Source organism: Gymnoscopelus braueri, assembly GCF_963280865.1.
Source record: "Gymnoscopelus braueri genome assembly, chromosome: 9".
Lineage (NCBI taxonomy): Eukaryota > Metazoa > Chordata > Actinopteri > Myctophiformes > Myctophidae > Gymnoscopelus > Gymnoscopelus braueri.
The window spans coordinates 16,231,404-16,255,985 of NC_137610.1; the positions used below are offsets into that span (position 1 = coordinate 16,231,404).

A 24,582-nucleotide genomic window follows, 5' to 3' on the forward strand; every position below is an offset into this window, starting at 1 on the left:
TGACTGGTTCAACCAGTGTCAGAACAACAATATATTTTTAAAGAAGTTGACACATTTTGACCAGGGATGAGGTGTCACAAAACTACATTAAGCAGTAACCGTTGTGAATAATCAACACCAGCTTGCCTCCTTCTGTCTCTTCCCTATAAAGCAAAATCCTAATTTAACACCAAACATCTTGACGCTCAGGATTGTACTGTGTGCACTACTGGGAACTAAAAGTATCTCAGAAAACAAAACTGCATGCTCATCCATGAAACAATAAAGCTATCAAGTGGATGGATTATATCGCCAGTATTCTCCTCTGTGACCGAGTGCACATCGGTGATCTGTAATAACAGTGTAAATTCTAATTTTGGGGCTGAAATTGTTATTAAACTACAATTTGCTGAATGTGAACTTGTTGTGAGGGACAGAAGCAGGCAGAGCCCTAATTCAATATACTTGTAGTTGATATATTTCACTGCATCTCGACTAGGGACTGGAATCTACAGTAAAGCAGCTCAAGTCCTGGTATTAGATGTGAGGGATTCTACAGATGACAAAAATAAAAACAAATTCAGTGTTCAATGCCAATGTTTTAAGTGTGCATTAAATCATTTGAAGCCTAATAATGTTTGACTAGCTTTGGCCAGTGTAGTCAGTGAGTTTAATGTAACAGTACACTAGCGACTAGAAGTCACGGGATTGTTAAGGTGCGGAATAGGAATCCAACTCAGATGACTGAATGGAATTAAAATCCCTTGGACATAATTATCATTGAACATTGAAATAATCACCCGTTGGAAAAGAAACCCAGCGTTGCTGCTCCTTTACTCAGGGAGAATCCCCACGAGGACAATAGCCACTTTCCTTTCAGATTAATCATTTAAATGGTCTCCATGTCAGTGCAGGAACACAGACCATTAATAAAAGATGGTATCATTTCAAAGCGAGGGGGATGGAAACATGACACTCTCGATTATGGGTGTGTGTGTGTGTGTGTGTGTGTTGTATGTGCATGCACGTACCCCCACAGGGGTACGTGCATGGAGCCCTGAGCTGCTTTCCAAGATGAGATTATAGTCCCTGTAGGTTTGATTTGGGGTATCCTCCACCGCAATTTATTCCTTTCTTCTGAATTTCATGCATAAATCTGAAGCACTCTGGGATTAAATCAAGGAGATAACAATGTCTACCTGTATGCTTTGTAGACATAATGTTGATCTACTAAATATGGATCCAATATAGTTGTATATAGTTTTCAAACTTTATTTGAAAAAAAAATGCTGGTCAGGTTGCATGTTGGTTTTCTTTGTTTAGTTTTGGTTTGTGTAGCTTAGTTTTATTATTATTTTTTTTTAAATTCTTACAGTATGTTTAATCAATACTGTATTTATTTTTCTTAATCCTCTTTCTCTTTTTTTTCTCACACCAATAAGCATAATACCGCTGCTTTATCATGTCATGGATGTGCGTTGTCTTTGTTCATTAGAATCATTGCAGTTTGATGGGAATCAATCATCATAGACCATACCGTGTCATTGTCAAAGCTGCGCACCTCGTTTGACAACACACACGCGGACCATGGGGGCCTCTTAGGGAGGTTTCGTACTGAGATGTCATTGCAAAGGGTTGTTGTGGTCACTGTGCATTTGCCACACTCTGATACACTGCAGTGGGGTAAAGTTTGTTGGCCTTCGGGGACCCCCAGGTGGTGGGGGCCCCTGCCTGGTTCGCCTGCTGGGAATGAGCGCCTCTGCTCTGAGCAGTGGCGTAACAAGCCAACACTGGGCCGGTTGGCCCTAATGCAGGGTGGTCAACACAGGCCCTCCAAACCCCCCCACCCAGAAAACTGCCCAAACTGCACATTTCGGTCTATAAACCAAGAGGAAAGCGGCATACTCTACAGTAGTTGTGAGGTCGAGATGAATGACGCACCTGCTGCGACTGTAAGCAGCAGCATGTCCTAGCCTCTTCTGACTTCCTCCATGCTGTTAGAGGGCCCGCTGGTGCTAGCAGCAGCCGGCGTACGATGCCAAAATTCTGTCAACTTCTATTTATATCTATTTTAAATTTTATTTGACCAATGTCACGGAGCCCCAACGCAACTGTGTTGGCTGTGTCACGGTAGTTACGCCCCTGCTTCTGAGCAAACAAGGGCGAGTCAAGATGGACTCTATGAGCCCGCTGTGTCTTCTTACCAAATGCCACATGACTCAAAATCAGCATATTTGTTTCACTCTTTGCTTTGTTGAATAATATCTGTGATGGGAAAATGTTAGCTGATTTTTAATAACAAAACAAATTTAAGATGAATAAAAAAATTAAGTGTCAAAAGTGATCAAGAGCTTGGAGCAATTATATATCCCCCCTCTAGGTCCCCCTCTCCAGACGCCACTAGTGCTTTCACTGGTTTCATTAGCCGATTACTTTCCACAGCCTCAGGAGGTTTTTTTTAATGCAGCACGGGCCCACTCTGCCACTCCGCCTCACCACAGCGCACGTGAGGTCAAAGCACAGACCCTGGCACCTCATCTGGGGCTGAATGAATGAAAACGTCTTAGTGTGTGGATGTAGCATGAGAGCGCACAAAAGGACCACCCCTTTTCCAGTGGATACTAGAAAACACATAGCTGTGCTTAAGCCTTTAAATCAGCTCAGCTATTTCCACATTCTAGGGGCCCGTATCTGCATCCAATCCGCCAATACTACGGAAACACACAAGACATTCTATTTATAACACAGCACCATTAACATCATACAGACCTAAACTGACGGTCGTTGTGAGCTGGATTTATGGAATAAATTCTCGGGTAGTCAACACATTTATAAAGCAGTTAAGCTTTATTGACTACTGAGTGCTGCCTCGAGAGATCTCCCAATGGCTTGGCTTAATGGGGTTGAGTAAGACAGCATAGACTGCATGTGTAGCGAGGGCTTTATATACAAGCAGAAAACATCAGCTTGCCTGGCGTTTCTATGGTTATTGCGCTGACACCGCTATCAGTATTTTCAGGTTTCAGTACCCTACAATGGCCGGGTTGTTGCATTGGTGAAATAGGCTCTCCCTCCCTATAGGGCATAGCAGTGTCGGACATTTTGTGGTGCCACAGATAGAAACCCCATAATATTTTCTCATAGAGATTTCCAAAAATATTTATATAAATGTTTTAAGCCTGGAACCAAGCCATCCAGGCTTCTGGTGAATCATGAAAAAACATTTGATTGAGTCAAATAATATTTGAAAACCACATAAAAAGAGTATTTATTAGATATAGTATAATACAATGAAAAATTCCGCACGCACGCACGCACGCACGCACGCACGCACGCACGCACGCACGCACGCACGCACGCACGCACGCACGCACGCACACACACACTCCAGTCTTTTAAGTTCGACTTACTTCTAGAACAGGACTTGGTATTTGCAATTTGTTTTCACAGGTTAGGATGGCAGGAGCATTAGACTAATTTGGGCCGATTTCTTAGGGGGTTTAAGGTTGAACCCACCAACATTGCAGGAGAACTTTGATTAAATCCATGGGTCAGTGTGGGAGGGCTTGTGATTAAAAAAAGCTTGACACATCATTGAGGACTCACTATCAAACAAAATCCCGAAGGAAATTTGGCAGCCAGAGGCTGGAGGTTGCAGGAAACAAATGAGCACAGCGTTGGCCAATATGTCCATCTCCTGTTGGTGCAAAAAAATGCATTATCATGCTTCTTTGTATTTATTTGTTACTGGCTGTTCATTCATGACACACACATACATATGACACATGTACAGGTCTAGTGAGTGCTTTGAAAATGCTGGGAAAGTGATACAGCCAAATAGGCCATCTACCAACAATACATGTGATGCTTTGAGCCAGGGAAAAGTGGGTCATCAAAACACGATGGGGTTGTGTAAATATTTGCCCCAGAAATGTAAAGAATAGCAAAAGAGAGTCACACATTAAAATCCCCACTGAGGATTTTACTGAGTAGAAAAAGAAAAAGAAATGCCATGTAGGCCACCTACAGTAACAATATATACTGTACATAGGGGGCTGCTGAAGCTGAGAGAGGCCGTCTGGTAATCAGAAGGTCACTGAGCAAGATGCTTGACCCCTAACCGCTCCCCCTGAGCGCTCATCGTAACCATCTGAGCAGCCATCAGCTGGGTGAAGCTCAAACTGAATCCCCCCCTACGAGATTAACAAAGGTCTCCCCTTCTTTCCTTGTACATACTGTACACAGCAACTGCCCATGGAAGCTTTTGCCTGCCAGATAGCAACATACGGTAGTTAGTAAATAGTGAGTGACATTTATGAGGAATCGTGAGAAATGTGCTTCTTACTGTAGATCATGTCAACATATCTCTTCAAGTCCCTCAACAACGCTACAAATGCATCTAGGTTGAATATGGAGAATCTTCAAGCTGCCTGTATCCGATGTTGAGCTTGAGATTCTGACAGGAAGTGAGTCGATCTTTGTGTCAACCGTCCAGGTCAAAATGGAGCAGATGGGCACACTGTGGTGGGCCAGATTTGCCCCTGTCATAACTGCCCAGAGCCACATTCAGTGAAAGCTTCATTTCTCTGAATCATTTATTGAGGAGATTGCATCTCACACAGGGGCCTGCATTAGTGCGTGGACACACACAACCAGTGGACCAGGCGAGTCTCTCTCGCCTGCATGCACAAGGCAATCCAGTCTCCAGGGCCAAACAGCTTTCTGCATTTTTATGGCTGGATTCACCACTGGTAAGTGATCTCTGCTGGAGCTCTAGAGGCAATGGAAAGGGTGAAGTGGTATATAGCCCCCCTTTTCCCAGCAGGAGAGATCTTAAACAGCTAAAGGGTCTCCTTTGCAGGAAATGGAGCTCAACATCTCTGTATTACCCTGTGCAAGTCAAGTCGGTCAAGGTTGTTTTCCAGGAACACACGCTCCTCTTAACATCAAAAACGTTTGTAGAACACACTAACTATGATAATTTCAGTGACGAAGCACAATTAAGCTCGACATGGTGTGCAAAGGTGACTTCTGTATTCCATAAATAGTGTAAGTACAAACGTGTATAAGGTCAGAATGCACGTGGGGTGAAACTCAGGCAGCAGTCCAGTGGCTACAACCGCAAAGTTAAGGTGTTCACAAAGTCAAAGTACATCATAATGGCTTAATGTGACATTGACATTGCATGGGCATCCATGTCCCTCAGGCAATGTCTTTGAAGCTCTAACCTCTGAAAGCTATTTTTAGCTGTACTGTACTTCCTCAATGGTCCCACTCCCAGTCTACCACACTACAAAGTCACCCAAAGAAAGAGAGATCCGTCAGCATAGCGAGACAAATCACACATTGAACCCACTCACTACAGAGAGCTTTGAATTCACCAACTTATTGTCCTTACTTCGGATTACAGCAGCAACCAAGCTAGTATTTTATCACAGCGCCCGCCTGGCAAATGTGCAGTTTTCTTGTGTAACCTCGTCGAGTAATGGATCCTCTGAGTGCTCTGGCCTTGAGGCAACAGCTCTTGGGGAATTCTATGGTAACAAAGACAGCGCTTGAGTTTGTATTTTTAAAAGCTACTGTAAGTGCCAATATATTGCTGCAGCGTGCTACTCTATTGCATACATATAGTACTGAAAAGTTGTTGAAAGAGTGAAGCAGCTATGAAGTTAGACACATGCATTTGGCAGATCGAGTGCACCTACTGTATGAAGGAACATTTAAATGTATGACACCTGTCACCTACTGTACCATAGGGATGAAAATACACAGCTGTTCAAACACTCTGTTCAAAAGTGAAAATAGCCTGTCCATATACTTTGACTGCATCCAGTGGTGGCGGTTGTTTGCCATCCATGCTATTCGGATATACTGTATTAAGAAAGACCATGAACCAGGGCTATTGATATTATAAATTATAGTTAACTTAAGCTAAAAGGGGAAAACTAATCTTAATTAAATGAAACTAAAATTACGGATATGATGCATTCTTTCATTCTTCATTTTTCAGCTTCTATAAATCAAAGCTTTCCTCATAATAACCAAACTAAAAATAAAAATAAATTAAAACCAAACAGAAAATTGTAATTTCCTAAAACTAAAACTACTAATGCACTCGTATACCTAATTAAAACAAAACTGAAATCAAACACCAAACTGAAAAACTAGATAAAAACTTGAGAAACATTTTTCTCAAAAACTGCAATAACTCGGAAATAACAACAAACATACACAGACCATTACAATCATAATACCTGATTAGTACTGACAGGCACAAATCCTGTGAACCCACATACAGTACAAGATGCCAATAATTCATCAATCTCTTAACCACTTAAACCACCAAAAATTCAAAAATATTTTGAAAATAGCTGATCTAAAAGCTCTCCCACGTTGTGAGCTTGTATCGGCTATTTAAAAAAAAAATGAAATGCCCAACATTGGGATGCCAGGGTTAAAGTGGTTAAAAGACGGCCCCATCTTGCATCCATCAAGCTCAGCTGAAGGTGATTTGCCTGTTAACACCTTGTCTGGTCAACGCAGGGACAAAACCAAAGACATCAGCACAAATTGATGTGAGTGTGGATAGGTGAATCCCTTCCCTTGGGAAGCAATCTCCACAGAGGGCACTCTGAGACACAGCCACCTGGCTCTTAAGCACTCATTTATTACATCAACATTGTGTGCAAGTTTTAGACACAGATAGAAGCAACTGAGAATGCCAGAATATTTGATACTTTCATGAGGAGAATGTAGATGGAAATATTCAACCTCTTATTTACAGTAAGTGCACGTTGTGGATAAGATGCACAGATCAATTGTAAATTGTTGGTATTATTCATATGCTATACACTGGCTTCAGATTGAAACAATTCCAACTAGATGAAAAATGGCAGCGAGCTGGAAAATATTTTCTGACCTGGTAAATTACAGTTTGACAGTCACTGAATGCCCATGTTCCTATACAAAAGCCGCTTCTTGTTGGCCTCTTTCTTGTGCCTTCTTATTTTTCATTAAAATATCTGACGGCGGCAGTTTGTAGGTGAAGACGCACAATGTCTTCCACATGTACTGTACCACCTATTTTGTTTGCATCAGCAGACTCTTTAAGTGGCGACAGAAAGGCCAGTTTTATAAGTGGTCTAAAAACTGCATGAAAATTGAAAATGTCAAGAAAGGCAGAGATGAATATCTCAGTTATATGTTAGCAATCAGAGCTGGAGGGGACTGTGAGAGTGCAGCCAGCCAGGGATGCACCCTCACAGGCAAGGCTCACATTATCATCACAGCATCAGTGGCAAAAGTCCCAGAGGGTGCTATGCATTTGGAACAATTAGACTCAGTGGGTGTCTGAGCGTATTTTACAAACAAGACAAGAGGCTGGAGTGAAAGGGCCAGTGGAGAACAGTGCCTCTTGGGCTACAGCTGCCTATGCTTGGCAGGGAGTGGTTGGAGCAAAGTAAAGGGGATGAGGCTGGGCTTAGCTAGCCGTTAAGTTACCCATTGTTTGAGAAAGCCCAGGGCTCAGACATACGGTCTCATTTGCAGCCTTGAGACCATCTGCAGACCCTGTAATGGTGCTATTATTAGGCACCTTTCACAATGAACCTGATAATGGATAATGGTTTCTGTTAAAGTTAAAATGCAATGCTGTTAAACGCCATTTACGAATTGAAGGACGACAAGAAAAAGCACTTAGGTCTTAGCATCTCTTATGAGGGGTGCCGACGACAAGAAGATAATGTAGTGCAATAATGTCTAAATGCTCGAGGCCACAGTACAGACAAATGACAGACATTAGTCGGTGTGTGTAAAGGTCTTGCTCATAACGCTATTGTGCACAGCTGGTTAAACGCATCATGCCTGTTGGCTAGATGTAGATATGATTTAACCTCATGCTGTAACAGTTTAGTCTTGTGCTGTAGCGTGAAGACTACAACACTAGAGTAGACATCTGAGCTGTGTACTGTAGACGCCAATAAATTAAACATTGTTTCTATGCTAATCCCAAGAATGACTACAACTGTGCCGCATGCTACAGTATTCTATTCTGAGGGAATTTAACACTATTTAAGTGAGAAAATGCTACAATTGTGCAATGTTGAAATATCTCCAATCAAGCACGACACGGAGACAAACAGTTATTACCAGTACTGCACTCTGACCAGAGGCAGTCTGGGTAAAAACCCATCTCAGCTTCAGGCATCATTTAGTAAAAAATAAATTAAGTAAATAAGAAGGTCATGATTTGTTAGAGGGATTGTTAAGTCTCACACAAATACTTTTAGATTTGAGCTACTGCTGACTGTTATTATTGCTGAAAATAAAATAAAATAAAATAAAAAAGACCCCAGGAAGTACAAGGATCAGCTGTATGTCCATCATCATAATTTTGTTGGGGTGGAAAAGTCTCTAAATAGAATTACCAATGTGTTTATAAATGGCCAATAGTATGTTGCCAAAACTTTATGTCACCACAGCAGATATTTCCAAAAACAAAACAAAAAATGCACCTCCTTTAATGTATTCAGAAGTGGATGCACCCACAATGCTCAGCTGTGTATGCAGCTGAAAGATGAGAGAGAAAAGCCATTAGAGCCTATGCTGGCAGAAAAATCCATCACTGGTGGGCTGGAGGACTCATGACTCAGAAATCCTCATTGAGAAAGATATTCATTTCCCTGCTGTGCCTGCAGGAAAGCAGAGTTGCCTCCCTGCAAAAAAAATACTTCTCCGGTCCCCTCACTACACCTTTCTGCCAAGAATGTGGTATTATCTTTTTTTTCTAATTTTTTTCTTTCTCTTTCTTTCTCTTTCTTTCTTTCTTTCTTTCTTTCTTTCTTTCTTTCTTTCTTTCTTTCTGCAGAGGTTCTAAGATAAATGACAATACCCCTACCTATATTTGGGATTGGTAAGCTTTTGGCCACTTTCAACATGTCATCCCTATTTTGGGCATGTCATTATGGGCAATAAAAAAATAATAAAAAAAAAACGCTTGACCATGCAATTATTCTCGAACAGCAAAAGTATAGATGCCTGAAGAAGGTCTATTGACCGAAATGTTGCCTAAATAAAGTTGTCGTTATTGTGCAAGTGTTGACGGAGTGCGGGGTCATCTTATTGTATTCTGAAGTATAAAAAAGTAGCTTAATCAGTTAAGACACTTTGTATTATGCCTATTTCAGACATATTTGTAAGGGATAGCCTAATACTTTGGGCAACATGGAACCAATATGCGCATGCCTTTCTGGGTTACAATCAGCTGTGAAACCAGAAACGTGTAGCGCAATCTCCTAAAATCGAATGCTTTAAACATCATTTGCAACTACAGTGTAGGCAAAGAGGGGAGCAGTACTTTTCTGTTGCTATGCGCTAGCATCACTATAATACATGACAACAATTCTGAAGTATCGCCGGTAAACACCCACATCCCACAGCTTAACAGCTTGTGTTGGAACAAGATGATGCATATTGCTTTGACAGACTGGCCTCTTATTAACCACTTTCAACCAGGCATCCCTATTTCGGGCATGTCATTCTAGGTGACATAAATAAAACATAATAAAAGGACAAAAAAAAAAAAAAAAACCTTATTGACAACACAACAACAATGAAAATGCAATTTAGATAGCATGTTATGAAGACAGATGCCAGGTCATTGTTGACCTGGCATCCAACAGTGTGTATAGTTTCAATGTACTCTGGAAGTAAATCGCTCTGGATTAAGCGTCTGCTAAATACCTAAAATTGTAAATTGTAAGACACTTAGTAAGGTGTTGGTCCACATTATAGTACATTATAGGGGCTATAAAGTATTTATTCTGATGCAATGTACATCCAATCCAATAGAAGCTCAGGGTAGAGAGACCATTCAGGGAGAGAGGTTGGTGGGAACTGTGATGTTGTTTGGTTAATGTTCCACATCCACTGCCCAGCCCACGCAATGTGAGTGCTCATATCTGCTGCTCCCTGTCTGACCTTAAAACATAAAGCTGTTTGGATCACTTACAGAGGACATCATCACAACAAGCTTTTTCTGCTTTTTGTAAGAAACCAAATCTATTCTAAATTAAGCACACACAGAATTGTGTGCCATACAGTAAAACCTTTACAGTCAAAATGCCACAGTTGAAGGATAATTATGGGTACATAATGAAAGGTGCTGTAAGTGAAATTGCTTGGTTAAAAAAATGTTTTAAAGTTAAAGCTCTATATTTTGATAATAATCATTGCTATCGAGTGTGTGTTCAGTAGGGGTCTTCCCGTCTCTCCAGCTCTTTACAAACAGAAAATAAACTTTCAGGTGGGTTGCCAATTTCATCCAATCAGAAGAGAGTACAGTAATGCAGCTTAATTTTCCAGTGTTCCAGTTATAATTTGGTCTTCAAATTTTTGGTGTCATTACTTCCAATTTCAACTGTTTATCCTGTATCCTGTATGAGTTCTCTCGCCTGATTGGATAAAATTGGTATCACAACTTGAAAATGAGCTGGAGAGACAGGGAAACCCCTGTTACTAAACAAATATCCTAGCAAGGATTACTATCAGAATATTCAAACACCTATTTTAAAGAAAGATCGAACTTATACTTCCTTGAACAGTCAAAGAACACATTCAAGATACTTAAGGAAAACTCAAACTCATTAGATACAAACAGAACATTTTAAGATGCAAGTCTGTTTCTATCATTTATTGTTAATATTAAATGACCTTTCAAAAGTCAGACATTCTCTTCAGAAAAGTGTTCATGAAATCAAGCTTCCGCTCTAAGAGGACAAACCAGGCAAGTGTTCATCACACAAACGGATCGGCTACTGAGAGACAATGGGCCACTTCAGTGCTGCTGAGATTTCCGCTACCCACTAAAACTGAGCCCTTTTTGACACTGTGGCGAGTTCCTAAATGAAGTGACGGAGGGGTATGAGTGACAACCCAACATGATCCTGTCATCATGTCGACAGACTCGACACTACTGTTTAACTTGAAACCATTTAATATGCTGCAAAAACTCAAAAGGCTTCTAAGAACATCACCATTATCACCCATACTGTCAAAACCAAATACATAAAACAAATATATAAAAATACAGGGTTTACCACATGTTTAAAAAAGGGTCAGGTTTAAGGGTTTAAAACAGGCCAATAAGCAGAAAACATTTGTTAAAGCCTCTCAATATAGCATGATTAAAGAGATTACACACAGCAGTTTTCCTAAAATTGTTAAAAACTGATTATGTAATCTCTGGCTTCTGCAATGGTTAGGGAGCTGGGTCAGGGGCTACTATCATTTCAGCACTCAAGTTTCTTGACATTTCATACATGAGGAGATTGGAGAATACTTTCTCTCAGACCATGCTATTCGTATTGATTAATTAGTGTGACAGCAATGAGGAGTTTAAGTACGAAGGCGAGGGGATGCTGTCCTCAATGCATACAGCTAGGTCGGATGAGCGTAACAGGGCTGTTGAGCTGATGTGTGGGGATTTGGACCGACAGCCTATTTCAGAGATTTAGTGTGGTGTCACTTATGAGGCTTCAAAGAGAAGTCCCTATTGTTTAATCCCTGATACAGTTAAGGCTCAACTGGATGGACTAGCAACATTTTCATGCATCAATTGATTTCACACAAAAAAGTCAAAAATAGTAACATCTGACAGCCAGCAACACAAAAAAAATCGACTGGATTGATTCCACAAAAAGGTCTAATCTCCTCTCTGAAATTTGCATCTAACACTGTCGGTGGCTTACAATATTTATTGTTGTGCTTCACAGATGATATTCCAAAACAAATGTCTTCTTCAGCCTGATATCAACTACTTGTTTCTGCAGAACAAACTTGGCTGTGTAAACAGATCCATAGAAAATATTGATCCCGCGAAATGACATTCCTGCATTATAATCTGTTTTGTTTTCTTTTAAAGTTAGTCTTAAAAAAGGATCCTAATCCTCATGTTACTTTGCCTCCAAAGACCAAAATCAAATTCAAGTATCCACAGTAAAATTTTGCACTGTGCCAATAACTAATTTGATCACATAACCACTGCCAGCCTTTAAATGAGCAGGTGATGGAATAACAGAGCCTGGTGGTGCAGCCAGAGTGCACTAACCATCCTTTCTCATGTCTGGCCTTGGTTTCCTGTCTCTCCTATCTAAGATACGCAAAAACAAGTCTTTTAAGAGAGGATGATAAGGCATAGCAGGCAGCTAACCAACAGGCTAAAATGCCACCTCAAGCAACTTAACTTTTTGATTGATTGAATACTTTAACAGTTTGCAAAAATGGCACAGATTTATACAAAAGAATGCTAAAAGGATAACCCCAAAAGCCTAGGCCTTATTTCCATTGACTTGTTTCCATTTCACTGCTGAAAAGGTCAGTACAGTATGTCGAACATGGACAAAAATCGGCCACTAAACCTGGCTGTTGTGTGTGGCAGAATTCACAGAGTAAGAGAGACTCTATCTAGGGACAATGGAACCAAATCACAGAGAGGAAAAAAGTTACCTCACGGGTTCACGGAATGGTTGATTTATGCTGATACTATTAAACCAACAGTATTATTATAGTATGCCAAATAGAGACATTTCAAAAAGCAATTGTGCACATTTTTCCGCAATGTAGCTTGGCTGCCTTTTTCTCTGGGGAGATGTGGTGATGACTATCTATCTCAGTCAGTTTAAAAACGTTTATTGAAAGAATACTGTTTAATGACCCAACACAGATGGATGAAAGACAACGTGTGAATGCAATATCTCTATCAGTGACCATATGGGACTTGTGTCCTTATGCCTAAAGCAGTTTTAGTCCTTAAAGGAGGAGTTCACCCAAAAAATGATTTATTTGCTATCAATTGCACACCCCATGAAGCCTTGAATACATGGATTTATTTTGGTTTTTGTCGCATTCCTAAGCCAATAATTTGATGCCCGGGTGTATTTCCGGTAGGAGACACAAAGAATCTACTTTGTGTCTCCTACCGGATACATTAGCCGGTAGGAGACAGGAATCAAATTATTAGCTTAGGAATGCGACAAAAACACAAATAAATCCATGGATTCAAGGCTTCATGGGGTGTGCAATTGATTGAAAATAAGTCATTTGTTGGGTGAACTACTCCTTTAAACACACAGTAAACTGAGTGTTAAAAATTGCAGATCTACAAGCTCACAGCTAATGCATCGTATTGCCTGGTACTGTACTACTCCCTAAAAAGGAAGTGCTCTGTGGATACTGGGCTTTATTCCTCCAAGCGTGCTCTTCGAGCGAAGGTATCCTCGAGCAGAACACGCTATATAAGGACAGCATGAAGGCTTATAAACAACACTCTCCCACACACAGCTTGCATAAGGTATTGATTTGAGTGTGCCAAAATCATAGGTGAAGCTATACATTTCTCTTTATAATGCCAACTACCTGTTTCACATCCATCATGGTTGGATGTGAAAATGCTTCTAAATTCTTTACTAGTATCTTTAAATATATTAGAGTAGGAGTGAAACGATTAATCAATCATTAGAAGTTTCATCAAATAATTCTATTAGAGATGTACAGTATATGATTTTGACTTTGGGTTCTATAACTTGTGATGAGCATTTAGGCCTACTATTGCTGAATTTTATTACCCTTTTTACCATCTAAATTGATCAAAAGAAATCACATAGATTAACCAAATAACTGAAGAAAAGAAATCAACACATTCACTGATTATGAAAATAATTGTTACTTGCAGCCCTACTAAACAGTACATCTGGGCTTGGGCCCGCTCATAGTCAACAATGTCATTACCAATAATTTGCACAGACCAAATATATAATTCTGCTTGATTCTCTCATTCATCTCTGGGCATGTCTAATCTCACATTTCTACGGTAATTAAGATCTTCCCAATTAAGATCTTCCCATTTCCTGAGTAGCATCTGAAAGCCCTCAACGATATTTGAGATTCCACCACTGTACTAAAATGAAAAGAAGTAGGCTGTTAACATGAACAAAGACAGAGAGCTTCCTGTTTTGCCTTGATTCTGCACCAATGTCTAGGTCCATATACTGTATGGCAGCAGCTTCAAGAGGCTACTGCTCTCAATTACATCCTCAGCAAAGAGTCTGCAACAGAGATGGACGTACGTCTCGTTATGTGATTGACGTCACACAGGGTGTGTATTGCTGAGGACCCAAGGAAGTGCAATGTTGAGCGTGAAGTCGATTGGATGAGCAGGTTCGCATGACCAGGCCATCTGGAGGTCCCCAGTTCGCCTCCCAGCCCCGGCTATGTGTCGAAGTGTCCCTGAGCAAGACACTTAACCCCTAACAGCTCCCCCCAAGCACTCATTCATGACCATCTGAGCAGCCATCCCAGCCATGGGTGAAGCTGAAACAGAATTACCCCCACGAGACTGACAAAAGCTTCCCTTTCCCTTTCTTTCTTTTCTCAAGCAAACATACCACAGTTCTCGACAATACTATACTTCTGGAGGCAAAGTAATTGTCCCGCTCAGAACAGGCACATGTTCCGAACAGGCTCACACTACAAATAGCCGCGCCAAAAATGGAGAAACAGACGTCAAGACAAGCAAGTCTGCAAGCTACAAATTACATAATAGAGAGAGTGAATTTTGAGTATAATAACTTAGGAAAATGTTTAAATGGCAGTGTTTAATTTATTGCAGGATCTGTCCCTTCTTTTAACCCTGGCATTTATATTTTGGGCATGTCGCTATAAGTGAAAAGCGTCAAAAAAATTAAGTAAATAATTAATTAAACATTTTTTTTCAATTTCTAAAATAGCAAAACTATACACTACAAGCTCACAACGCATTGTGAGCTTGTAAATAAGCTATTTTTTGCTATTTGTCCTACAACTAAGTATATACTAGAATAGGGGTTAAGACTTAAAACGTTTCTGATTTCTTCTATGGTCTGGTCTGAAAGCCATTATTCTTGGTGAACAGTTAGAGAGACAAAGACGGGCAACAACTCAATAATCTGACAAATGTATCTATTGATTAATTAGATTAGTATTCAAAGGCATTATAGAGATCACTTAATGTAGCAGAAATCATCATTGCTACATTATAGTCTCCAGGGGGAAAATTGAAAATGCCATCACAACATAAATACTGTTGCATTATTATTTCACTTTGCCTGCATGATTACTGAGAAGGTAGTCGTCGGACACCCTAACGTACATCGGAAGCGCTAAAAATGAGTAGAAAATACAGCGGATGTCCCACCTCCCCCCATTTCTGTTTCGCCTTTGTAGTCACGTAAATAACTCCTCCTGGAAAGCAAATTAGTTGAAGGCCATCTGGCTTGCTACTGCTTGGCAGAAATGTGATTATATATTAACATATTCTTAAGATATTTGTCTCCGCCAGGCCGAAAGGCATGGCGAGAGTATGTTTTACCCCCTGTCCGTTCGTCCGTCCGTCCATGTGTCCGTGTATCTGTGTGTCCATCTGTCTGTGAGCAGCTAATCTCCGGCACCATTGGCCCGGTCGCTGCGAAACTGTGCACACACACTCCCTGGATGCCAATTCAGAACCTCTGCCTCTTTTTTTTTACATGGGCCTGTTATAGCGCCACCAGGAGGCCGATTTGTGCAAAACTCATTTTTTGATATTACTCCTACAGATTTTATCCAAACATCACGCAAATCAATACACAGTATCTCTATAGTCATGTGAGTGATCAACACAGATCTGTCTGACTTTCCATATTCCATCCAGATTGGCTAAGGTTGGCTTCCAAAGTTTGCAGGAGTGCTCCGTTTTGAACAAAATGCCTCAAATCATGAACGCAGCTTGTGATTTCCGTGAAATTTCACACGCACCTCATGGTGGCGCTACAACAGGCCAATTCGTGTTTTTACCTAAAACTGCACCAATCTGTGTAAAACTTTGCCCTGCATTTTTCTCATTTGCCTTTTATAGCGCCACCAGGAGGCCGACTTATGTAAAACATTTTTTTAAATATTAAGCCTTCAGATTTTATCCAAAGTTCACGCAAATCGGTACACATGATCTCTATAGTCATGTGATCAAGACGGATCTGGTTGATTTTTCATATTCCATCCTGATTGGCTAAGATTGACATCTAAAGTTTGCAGGAGTGGCCCGTTTTTAACAAAATGCCGCAAATCATGAACGCAGCGTCCGATTGCGGTGAAACTTTGCACGCACATTCGCACTACATTGAGGAACAAATGCCACCCTTTTAACATTTCCCTATTATAGCACCACCAGGAGGCCGATTTTTCTAACACTTTTCTTTTTTATATTACTCCTACAAATGTTGTGCAAACATCATCGGTACACAATATCTCTATAGTCAAGTGATCAAGATGGTTCCGTCCGATTTTTCATATTCCATCCTGTTTGGCGAATTCCGAACATTGCTGTCCCACAATAACCTACCTGACCTGGCGGAGACCTGTGCTCCGAGGAGCACTTTTTCTATTTTAATTATGTTTGCATGAACGGAGATGACAAACAGATCAGAAACAATGTACACGTTACAGACTCTCTGTATAGCATTGGAAAAGACTACTGATAAGGAAAACACTCAAGTATAAGACCTATAAGTCAAGGAACATCAAATCAAAGCAGAGTCTTTCAAAATCTTGTCAGTCCTTTTGTCTGCTCTTGTTAGCTTGTTAACGTGAAAATATGTTGATTTGTAGTACAAGGATCCATTAATTTCTGACTGAATGGGGTCAGTGGAGGGTGCAGGTACTGTAGTCAGGGAGAGGACTTGGCTGATTGACAATGACATGAATTATCATGACATGACATCATTAGGGCTGTCACGATCATGACATTTTAGTTGACGATTAATTGACATTCAAATAACTACAATTAATAATGATTTAATTATGGTTTTGGGATTCAACGTAGTAGGATATGTCCTTTTGCACACCTACGAGCAGACAGGTGCGTCGGAGTATGAATGCTGAATATGGAAGAAAAAGGGGAGAAGGGGGAGGGAGTCCCGCACACTGTCTTCCCTTATAAAGGAGTTTATTTTAGTTAAGATGCAACGTTTCGGTCACTGGGACCTTCATCAGGGATTCAACGTTGGAAAATATAAAAAAAATAATGTTTGTGAACAAAAATAGCACAGGGCAGACATGACAAATAACTTATATAAACAACTGACAATGACTGGTACCAATAATCCAAAGAAATAATATACTATGGCCAAAGCAGGCCATATTTAAAAATGTTCTACTTAAAACATTTCACATAAACATTTTCAAAACTTTCAAAAATAGTGAAAATATCCGATCTACAAGCTCACATCGTGTCGCGAAGCGACATGTTGTGTGTGAGCATGTAGATCGACTATTTTCGTCCGCCGTTAAATGCCGAAGTACAGTATGCAGGGCTAAATGTTAAGGTTATAGTCTCATCATTAGTGTCCTCTTACAATGACGAAATGCATGTTGTGATCTTCCCTCCCTGGTTTTCTTCCAGGGCAGTGAGCACGTGTCTTCGCCTCCCCGAATCAAAGACCACATTCAAAACGCCGACGCCACTGCAGTTGCGAGGAAGATTGCTGATGTCAGCTTTTCGTGTCCTTTACCTACACAGTCCGTGCACAAAGCAACAACGCTGTGGCATGGAAAAGGCCTGGGTGGCTTCACAGTAAGCAGCCAAGAGGAACAGATTGCTTCTGCGCTGCATGATCACAGTGGGGACGGTTCTGAAAGGGGGCTTTGTTTGCCCGGTGGGTAAGGTGGGGGGTGGGCTTGAGTGGCCTGGCTTTGGTTGCACAGGGTGGCATGTGGCCTGGTCAAACTGGGACTGTGGTGGCGTGGGAGGGCAGTGATACAGGCCCTTTCCCATGTGTTTCCAACCTCTGTTAAGTCGTGCCACTTTTAAGTCGCACTGGGAGTCATCACGTCATGGTAAATCATTCAGCGGTGTGTGCAATGGGCGTCCTCCCTGGGAAGCCTCGTCATCAAAATGTCTATGACTGGAGAGAATGCAAAAATGCATTCAAAACTGCAGTTTCACTGTTCACTCAACAACATATGCGTAAACTTTGCAGCATTTATACTGTATTTCCATGATTAAAGGTGTGACTTGCTTAGTCATTCCCTGTATCCATTCACCATGTCGCTAACAGCTGAGCTTGTACGTGTACAGACTTGTTCTCCCTCAAATCCCAATAGAAAATAGACATGGAGTAAAAAGCAGTTGTCAACAGGACCGCTGCAGCTGAGGTATGTATGATGTATGTCTACACTGCACATTATTTGCACTAAGGAGTACTTACTTACACTGTCTACTTACAATAAGGCATTGATAAAACAAAACGACGCAATCTAATCAAGACGACGAACCTTACCAGTTCCAAGCGGAAGCGTTGTATGTGAGACAAGTTAGTGAAGGACATTATCAGTTCAGAGAACACTATCCCTGTATGCCACAGAGCATGAGATGGATCAGCCATCGCAAAATGACAACCTCACAGCCTATCGGCCACTGCAGAACAGCCCACTCAGCAAAGGAAAACTGTGAACTGCAAAATCCTGAGTGTCGATTTGAACTCTGACCCTTACGGATCCATTTTTACACTCTCTGAGTTAAGTTGACACTCAGAATTTAACGGCGTGCAACGGGGAAATCAGGCTGATCGATTTGGTGTCAAATCAGACTCAGAGGATGCCAGGGCCTCTGGAAGATTTAGATGCCATCGTCAAAATGAGAGGGATGACAGAAAAAAGAGATTCATAGAAAACATTTACATAAAATCCATTACAAGGGGGGTGCATTTGCTGGAAATCATGTTGCTGACAAAGACTTTGGCTTCTTACAAACTGTATGGTCAGTGAATCCATCTCATCAATGGATCTCGCCAGAAACATATGGGCAGACAGTAACGTTTTGCTCACCTTTACAAATATTACCTAAGAACCATCTCCCTTTCGCAGCCTGAGATCATGATCTTCTACTGATTTCACAGACAGGAAGGAAAATGCAGTGGTGTTTGACAGAAAGAAATGTATATAATAAATGTCCTCTCCGAGAAAGTAAGGAGGTGCATGTGGACTAGAGAGTACTCACCACATTAATTAATTACATTTTCATACGTTTCGATGCAGCATGCACCCAAACATCACTAAAGAATATATCATATTGGAGAGAGACCTTGATTATCCAAAACTATGGTAAGGTGAATTGGACTGTAATCTAGAGACCATCCAGAGTACCAAGGGCCTGATGAATGAACCCATCCTTTCTCCATCCTACAGAAACAATACAGCAATTAAATCTAGTTTAATCCTCTAAAATAAGGCCCTTGCTTCGCTATAACTTCTCCCCGTCAACAAATTCAGCTGTCAGTGATATTTGTTTGTTAAAATAAGTGTTAAATAGCTCTATATTGCTATCGAGTGTTTGTTCAGTAAAAAGTGTCTCCTCGTCTCTCCAGCCCTTTAATAACCCGAAAATACTGTACATTTCCAGCTCGGTATACCAATTTGATCCAATCAGGAGAGAGAACTCATAAAGGATACAGGATTTAAGAGAAATTGCAACAGAAAATTGGCAGACAAAATTGGAACTGGAGCACTATAAAATGTAAGTTGCCAATTGGATGAAATTGTTGACCCACCTGAAAATGTGTTTACTGAAGGACTGGAGAGACAGGAAGACTCGTGTGTGTGTGTGTGTGTGTGTGTGTGTGTGTGTGTGTGTGTGTGTGTGTGTGTGTGTGTGTGTGTGTGTGTGTGTGTGTGTGTGTGTGTGTGTGTGTGTGTGTGTGTGTGTGTGTGTGTGTGTGTGTGTGTGTGTGTGTGTGTGTGTGTGTGTGTGCGCGCGCGCGTGCACGTGCGTGTGCGCGACTGTGTGTGTGGGACTGTGTGTGTGTGTGTGTGTGTGTGTGTGTGTGTGTGTGTGTGTGTGTGTGTGTGTGTGTGTGTGTGTGTGTGTGTGTGTGTGTGTGTGTGTGCGCATGCACGTGCGTGTGCGTGTGTGCAACTGTGTGTATGTGTGTGTGTGTGTGTGTGTGTGTGTGTGTGTGTGTGTGTGTGTGTGTGTGTGTGTGTGTGTGTGTGTGGGTGTGTGTGTGTGTGCGCATGCACGTGCGTGTGCGTGTGTGCAACTGTGTGTATGTGTGTGTGTGTGTGTGTGTGTGTGTGTGTGTGTGTGTGTGTGTGTGTGTGTGTGTGTGTGTGTGTGTGTGTGTGTGTGTGTGTGTGTGTGTGTGTGTGTGCGTCTGTGTGCCCATAAGCAAGTATGTTCTTATTCTTATCAAGTGAACCTCTATAGGCCTGGACCACTGGCATAGCGGTCCAAGCACCTAGGCTCAATGTAGCCTGACAGCGCGTCGCGGGAGCGACTCCCGATCCCGACGGCCTTCAACAATTGAAAAGTTAGACATGGGTTGTACTGTACTTGTTTGTCCCACTGCCTCTTATGAGTTTAATCACATTGAGATCAAAAGACTTGATCTGTTTGCAATCCACCCCAGAGCAGGGATTAAAACGCATTGTAAGTGATATTAGTGGGTTAAGTATTTTGTTAAAAGGTTAAAACCCTACATTCTGATAACAATCATTGTTATAGCGTCTATAAGAATGGCATGATGCCATGAATTCATTTTAATTCATTTATTTTAGTCAGTATTTTAGGTACAGTACAACCCATGTCTAACTGTTCAAATGTTGTGTTCTGTGGTCGATTCAGGAAGGATAGAGGGACTTCATGCGAGGTGTATAGAGGTTCACTTGACATTGACAAGAATAAGAACATACTTGCTTGGACACACACACGCCATCTGGCATGAGGAGGAGCATGGTGGGGTGACAGTGATTAAAGTGCAGATCATTCATGTTCTAACCTTCCCCCAGGCTAAATCTACAGTGGACAAAAAGGGCTCGTGCACAATGCTCCGCCTATCCTAAATACTGGTTGTCATTAGCCAAAACCGATTCATCAAACCATAGTGTCATTTCAAACCAACACAACCTTTAGAGGTCAAGGAGAATGCTTTCTAACTTCTCTCGGGTGGAAAACCCCCCTTGAGTTATTATCATAAAACATTTGCCTTGATAGAAGAGTCCTTCAAGCTTCACAAGAAGCCCACAGAGAGAACGCCATCTTGAACAAACCGCCACCAACCTTGAGCCCAAAACACTGATCCCATTACCCACCATGCAATCAGCCTTTTGAAAGGCTGTGGGACCACGTTCTGCTTGCCACTGCTCACGTCACTCATCTGCTCCACTGGGACTCAGTCCTGCATGCGCTAATAGCCCAAACTGCGTGCTGGATTAACAGAATGCACTAATGCTGTGCTCCTCGGGCACCAATTACAGTACCAGAACAAGTGGATTTTCTTCCACAGGCTTGAATTCCCCACAATGATGTCCTTTGGTCTTTTACAAGCACTCTGTGAGCTGTAAATACAGAGAAGTCAGCAGCCATTCACTCAGGATAGGTCACAGATTAGTGGGTAACAGACTGTTACCCTTTCTTAACGTCATACTGTGTACCTTTTACAGTTAAACAAGTTACTTTTTGATATAATTAATCTTTTACTCGTATATTTTTCACAATAAAATGTTTCTGAACTTCTCTAAACACCATTAAACATTTCTTTCAAAAAAGTGTACAGAAATTGTTAAAATTATGTTTTTATGTGGACACGCCTCCAGTTCATTAAGTATACCTGGTTCTCACCTTAGCACCTCCTCCACCACCTTAGCACCACCCACCTGTCCTAGGGACAGACCCTCCCCCCCCCCCTGTTCTTGTACATATTTTTTTATTTTTTTGTTGTACATAGTGTTATATATATTTTTTGGCTGTTTATTTTGTAATGATATTTGAACTGTGGTGCCACTATATATGCCTATGAATTAAATACCAAGGCCCTCATTGGAAACAAGTCCGCAAGGACTTTTATGAACGGACCTGTTAGACAAAGTATTTTAAATGTAACTGTGCTGTTTTACATTTTTTGCCTAATAAAATATTCAATCAATCAATCAAAAGCATGGCAGCACCTCTTTAATAAAAACTGTTATTGGCAATGTGTTGCAAAATATCCTTGGTTGCTACAACTGACTTGGTCTCCACTAAAATGAATGTTACGACTTTATGTTATGACTTTAAGTTTACTTTTAAGTTAAATTAACAGTGATGTGCACCGTCTGCAACAACTGGGTCTTGTTTTTGTTTAGTTTTTTATTAATTGGAGTAAAGGTCTGACAGTATTTTCTTCCTATCTTACATATTGTCACATGGAAATATCTTATTACCGCTTGGCTCTGTAGGAGCCGAGCCATCTAGAAAAGTGTCTGTGAGTCTGAGATTGTTTGTGGTCTGTCTGTGTATGTGTGTCTGGGGCTAATCTGATTGATCACTGGATCAATCAGTGCCACGCAAGCCAAGGAAATACTTACATTTTTTCACGTTTTATATATTTCATAGATATAACTTGTAATACAATTAGTTATACAATTTACAATTTCGGCAGTTAGCAGACACTCTTGGTCCAGAGCGTCTTACAAAAAAAAATGGCCTCCTCTACTGTCCAAACGTTAATCCTGCTGAACACATGGGAGGAAAGCAGTTACCAGCCGAGCTCTATCCCTGAGAAAACATCAGAGTTTGAAAGAAGTTTGTGTTTTGTTATCTTTGCCCGTGTACTGTGTAATGCCATGTCACAGATTTCCTGTCTGTAGTTCTTCATAATTCCTTCTTCTCTGCGTACTGACACATACAAGACTCTCGCTGGCTGTCCAGGTAGGGCTTGCAGCCCAGGTGCATGACGGCATCAAGAAGCAGGGTCAAAGTTGACTCGCACACTTGGACACTATGGTCCACTCCCAAAGTCCTTTTCACATCTCTACATATGATCTCCAGACAGCCCTGGAACTCCTTGTCACAGTCGCTTTTCTGACGACCGCAGGTGTCATAGCAACGGTCGTGCTGGTCGCAACATGTGGTCATGGATGGGATGCCTATGTCAAACTGAACTCCAAAGCGTGGGGATCCACATCCATTCGGGGGTGAAGGCTTGTAGTGAGGACGTGGTGCTGGCTTAGAACCATCACTACATTTGTATTGACATAACCCATCGTCACCGCCAAACAAGTCAAGTGCTGCATCGAGATAGTCTTCAATTTTTTGTATTCCGTTACGTATGGTTTTCAAAGTCATTCGCCAGTCTGGAGTTTCTGGCTCTTGTTTGCATGCAGACACATGGAGGGGTAAACATCCATAGAAGCACAACAGGAAGAGAAGAGCAGAGAGGCAGGTGTGCTTGTGCATCGTCCACAGAACAAAAATCTCTTGACCAAAGAACCAGAGAGAAACCTGTCTCCTCGCATGTGAGCCAAGTAAAAAAGCGTGACTACTGAAGATTAATTTATACTTCTTTTCCACATCTATGACATCATAGATACGTCGTAGATATGTCATAGATTACTGATGTCATAGACTGTCCACATTAAGTCCGAGATCCACATAGAAGCCACACCGTTGTTAGACCTGTCTTGTTTTTCCAGGAGACCACAGGCAAATAAGAACACTTAGAATCACATGGACTGCAAACCCAGAGAATGCAGATTTCCAACTTACAAAGTTCAAAGTTCGTAAATGCAATTTGGAGCAGGGAATAAATAATCATTGTGATACCAATTATAGATTACCTCTTATCCTAAATATTTAGAGTACTGTACATGAGAACATGGACCTTGAAACCTTAGAGGTGGTGTATAAGATCATGGCTGATGCTGGTACATCTTCATTGTTAAGCAGTCAAGAATAGATCAATGGTTTTCAAAATGTGTGTGTGTGTGTGGTGTGTGTGTGTGTGTGTGTGTGTGTGTGTGTGTGTGTGTGTGTGTGTGTGTGTGTGTGTGTGTGTGTGTGTGTGTGTGTGTGTGTGTGTGTGTGTGTGTGTGTGTATATATATATATATATATATATATATATATATATATATATATATATATATACATATACATACACATATACGCATTATCATAGTACTTGGTCTTGGTACTCGATTATAATGTAAGTGATAATGCACCACGAACATGAATTATCTCAACGTTCTTGATCTTCGCCTTATCAAGACACCTTGTTGTGCATTATTTCTTACTTATTTGGTGTTCCACCTGCAATTATTAGCTTTGACAAGTTTCTCCATGGAGATTTGCGTGACTCACACAACAAATGGTGTTGAGGCCGTCATATCTGGTTTGTTTACATTATATTGGTTACGAGGGCGGATCACTGTCAGTCAGGGTGAAAAACTAAACCAGCCACAGCGAGGCAAAGTGGAAAAGTAGAGCAGAGCAATCTGCTAAGCTCCATCCTCAGGGACAAATACAAGTTCAGCATGTATATAATAACAGAAGAAGAAGAAATCTATCACAGTATGAATGGGGCCATGGAAACATGCTGGTGTCAAACGGCTTATGTAGTCTGAAGGGAGAGCGTGTATTCTGAGGATATTCTGCTATTTTGAATGTAGAATAATTTGTATAGTACTTTATAAAGAAGGGGGTCATCATTTTGCTCCAGTGCCGAGCTGCAATATCAAAATAACATTGTGGGTGTTAGAATGTTCATTACATTGGTTTATA

General features: G+C 41.1%; 2 protein-coding genes across 3 annotated transcripts in view; both read right to left on the minus strand.

The window, feature by feature from the left end:
• Positions 1 to 24,582, minus strand: part of frmd5a (FERM domain containing 5a) — a 79,777-nt gene that overhangs the window by 28,892 nt on the left and 26,303 nt on the right. The window lies entirely within an intron of this gene.
• Positions 22,676 to 23,260, minus strand: LOC308091557 (group XIIA secretory phospholipase A2-like; the record flags this gene model as incomplete). Its single annotated transcript, XM_080437222.1, has 1 exon — positions 22,676 to 23,260. The coding sequence occupies one exon, from the start codon at positions 23,258 to 23,260 to the stop codon at positions 22,676 to 22,678; it is 585 nt and encodes a 194-aa protein (XP_080293348.1).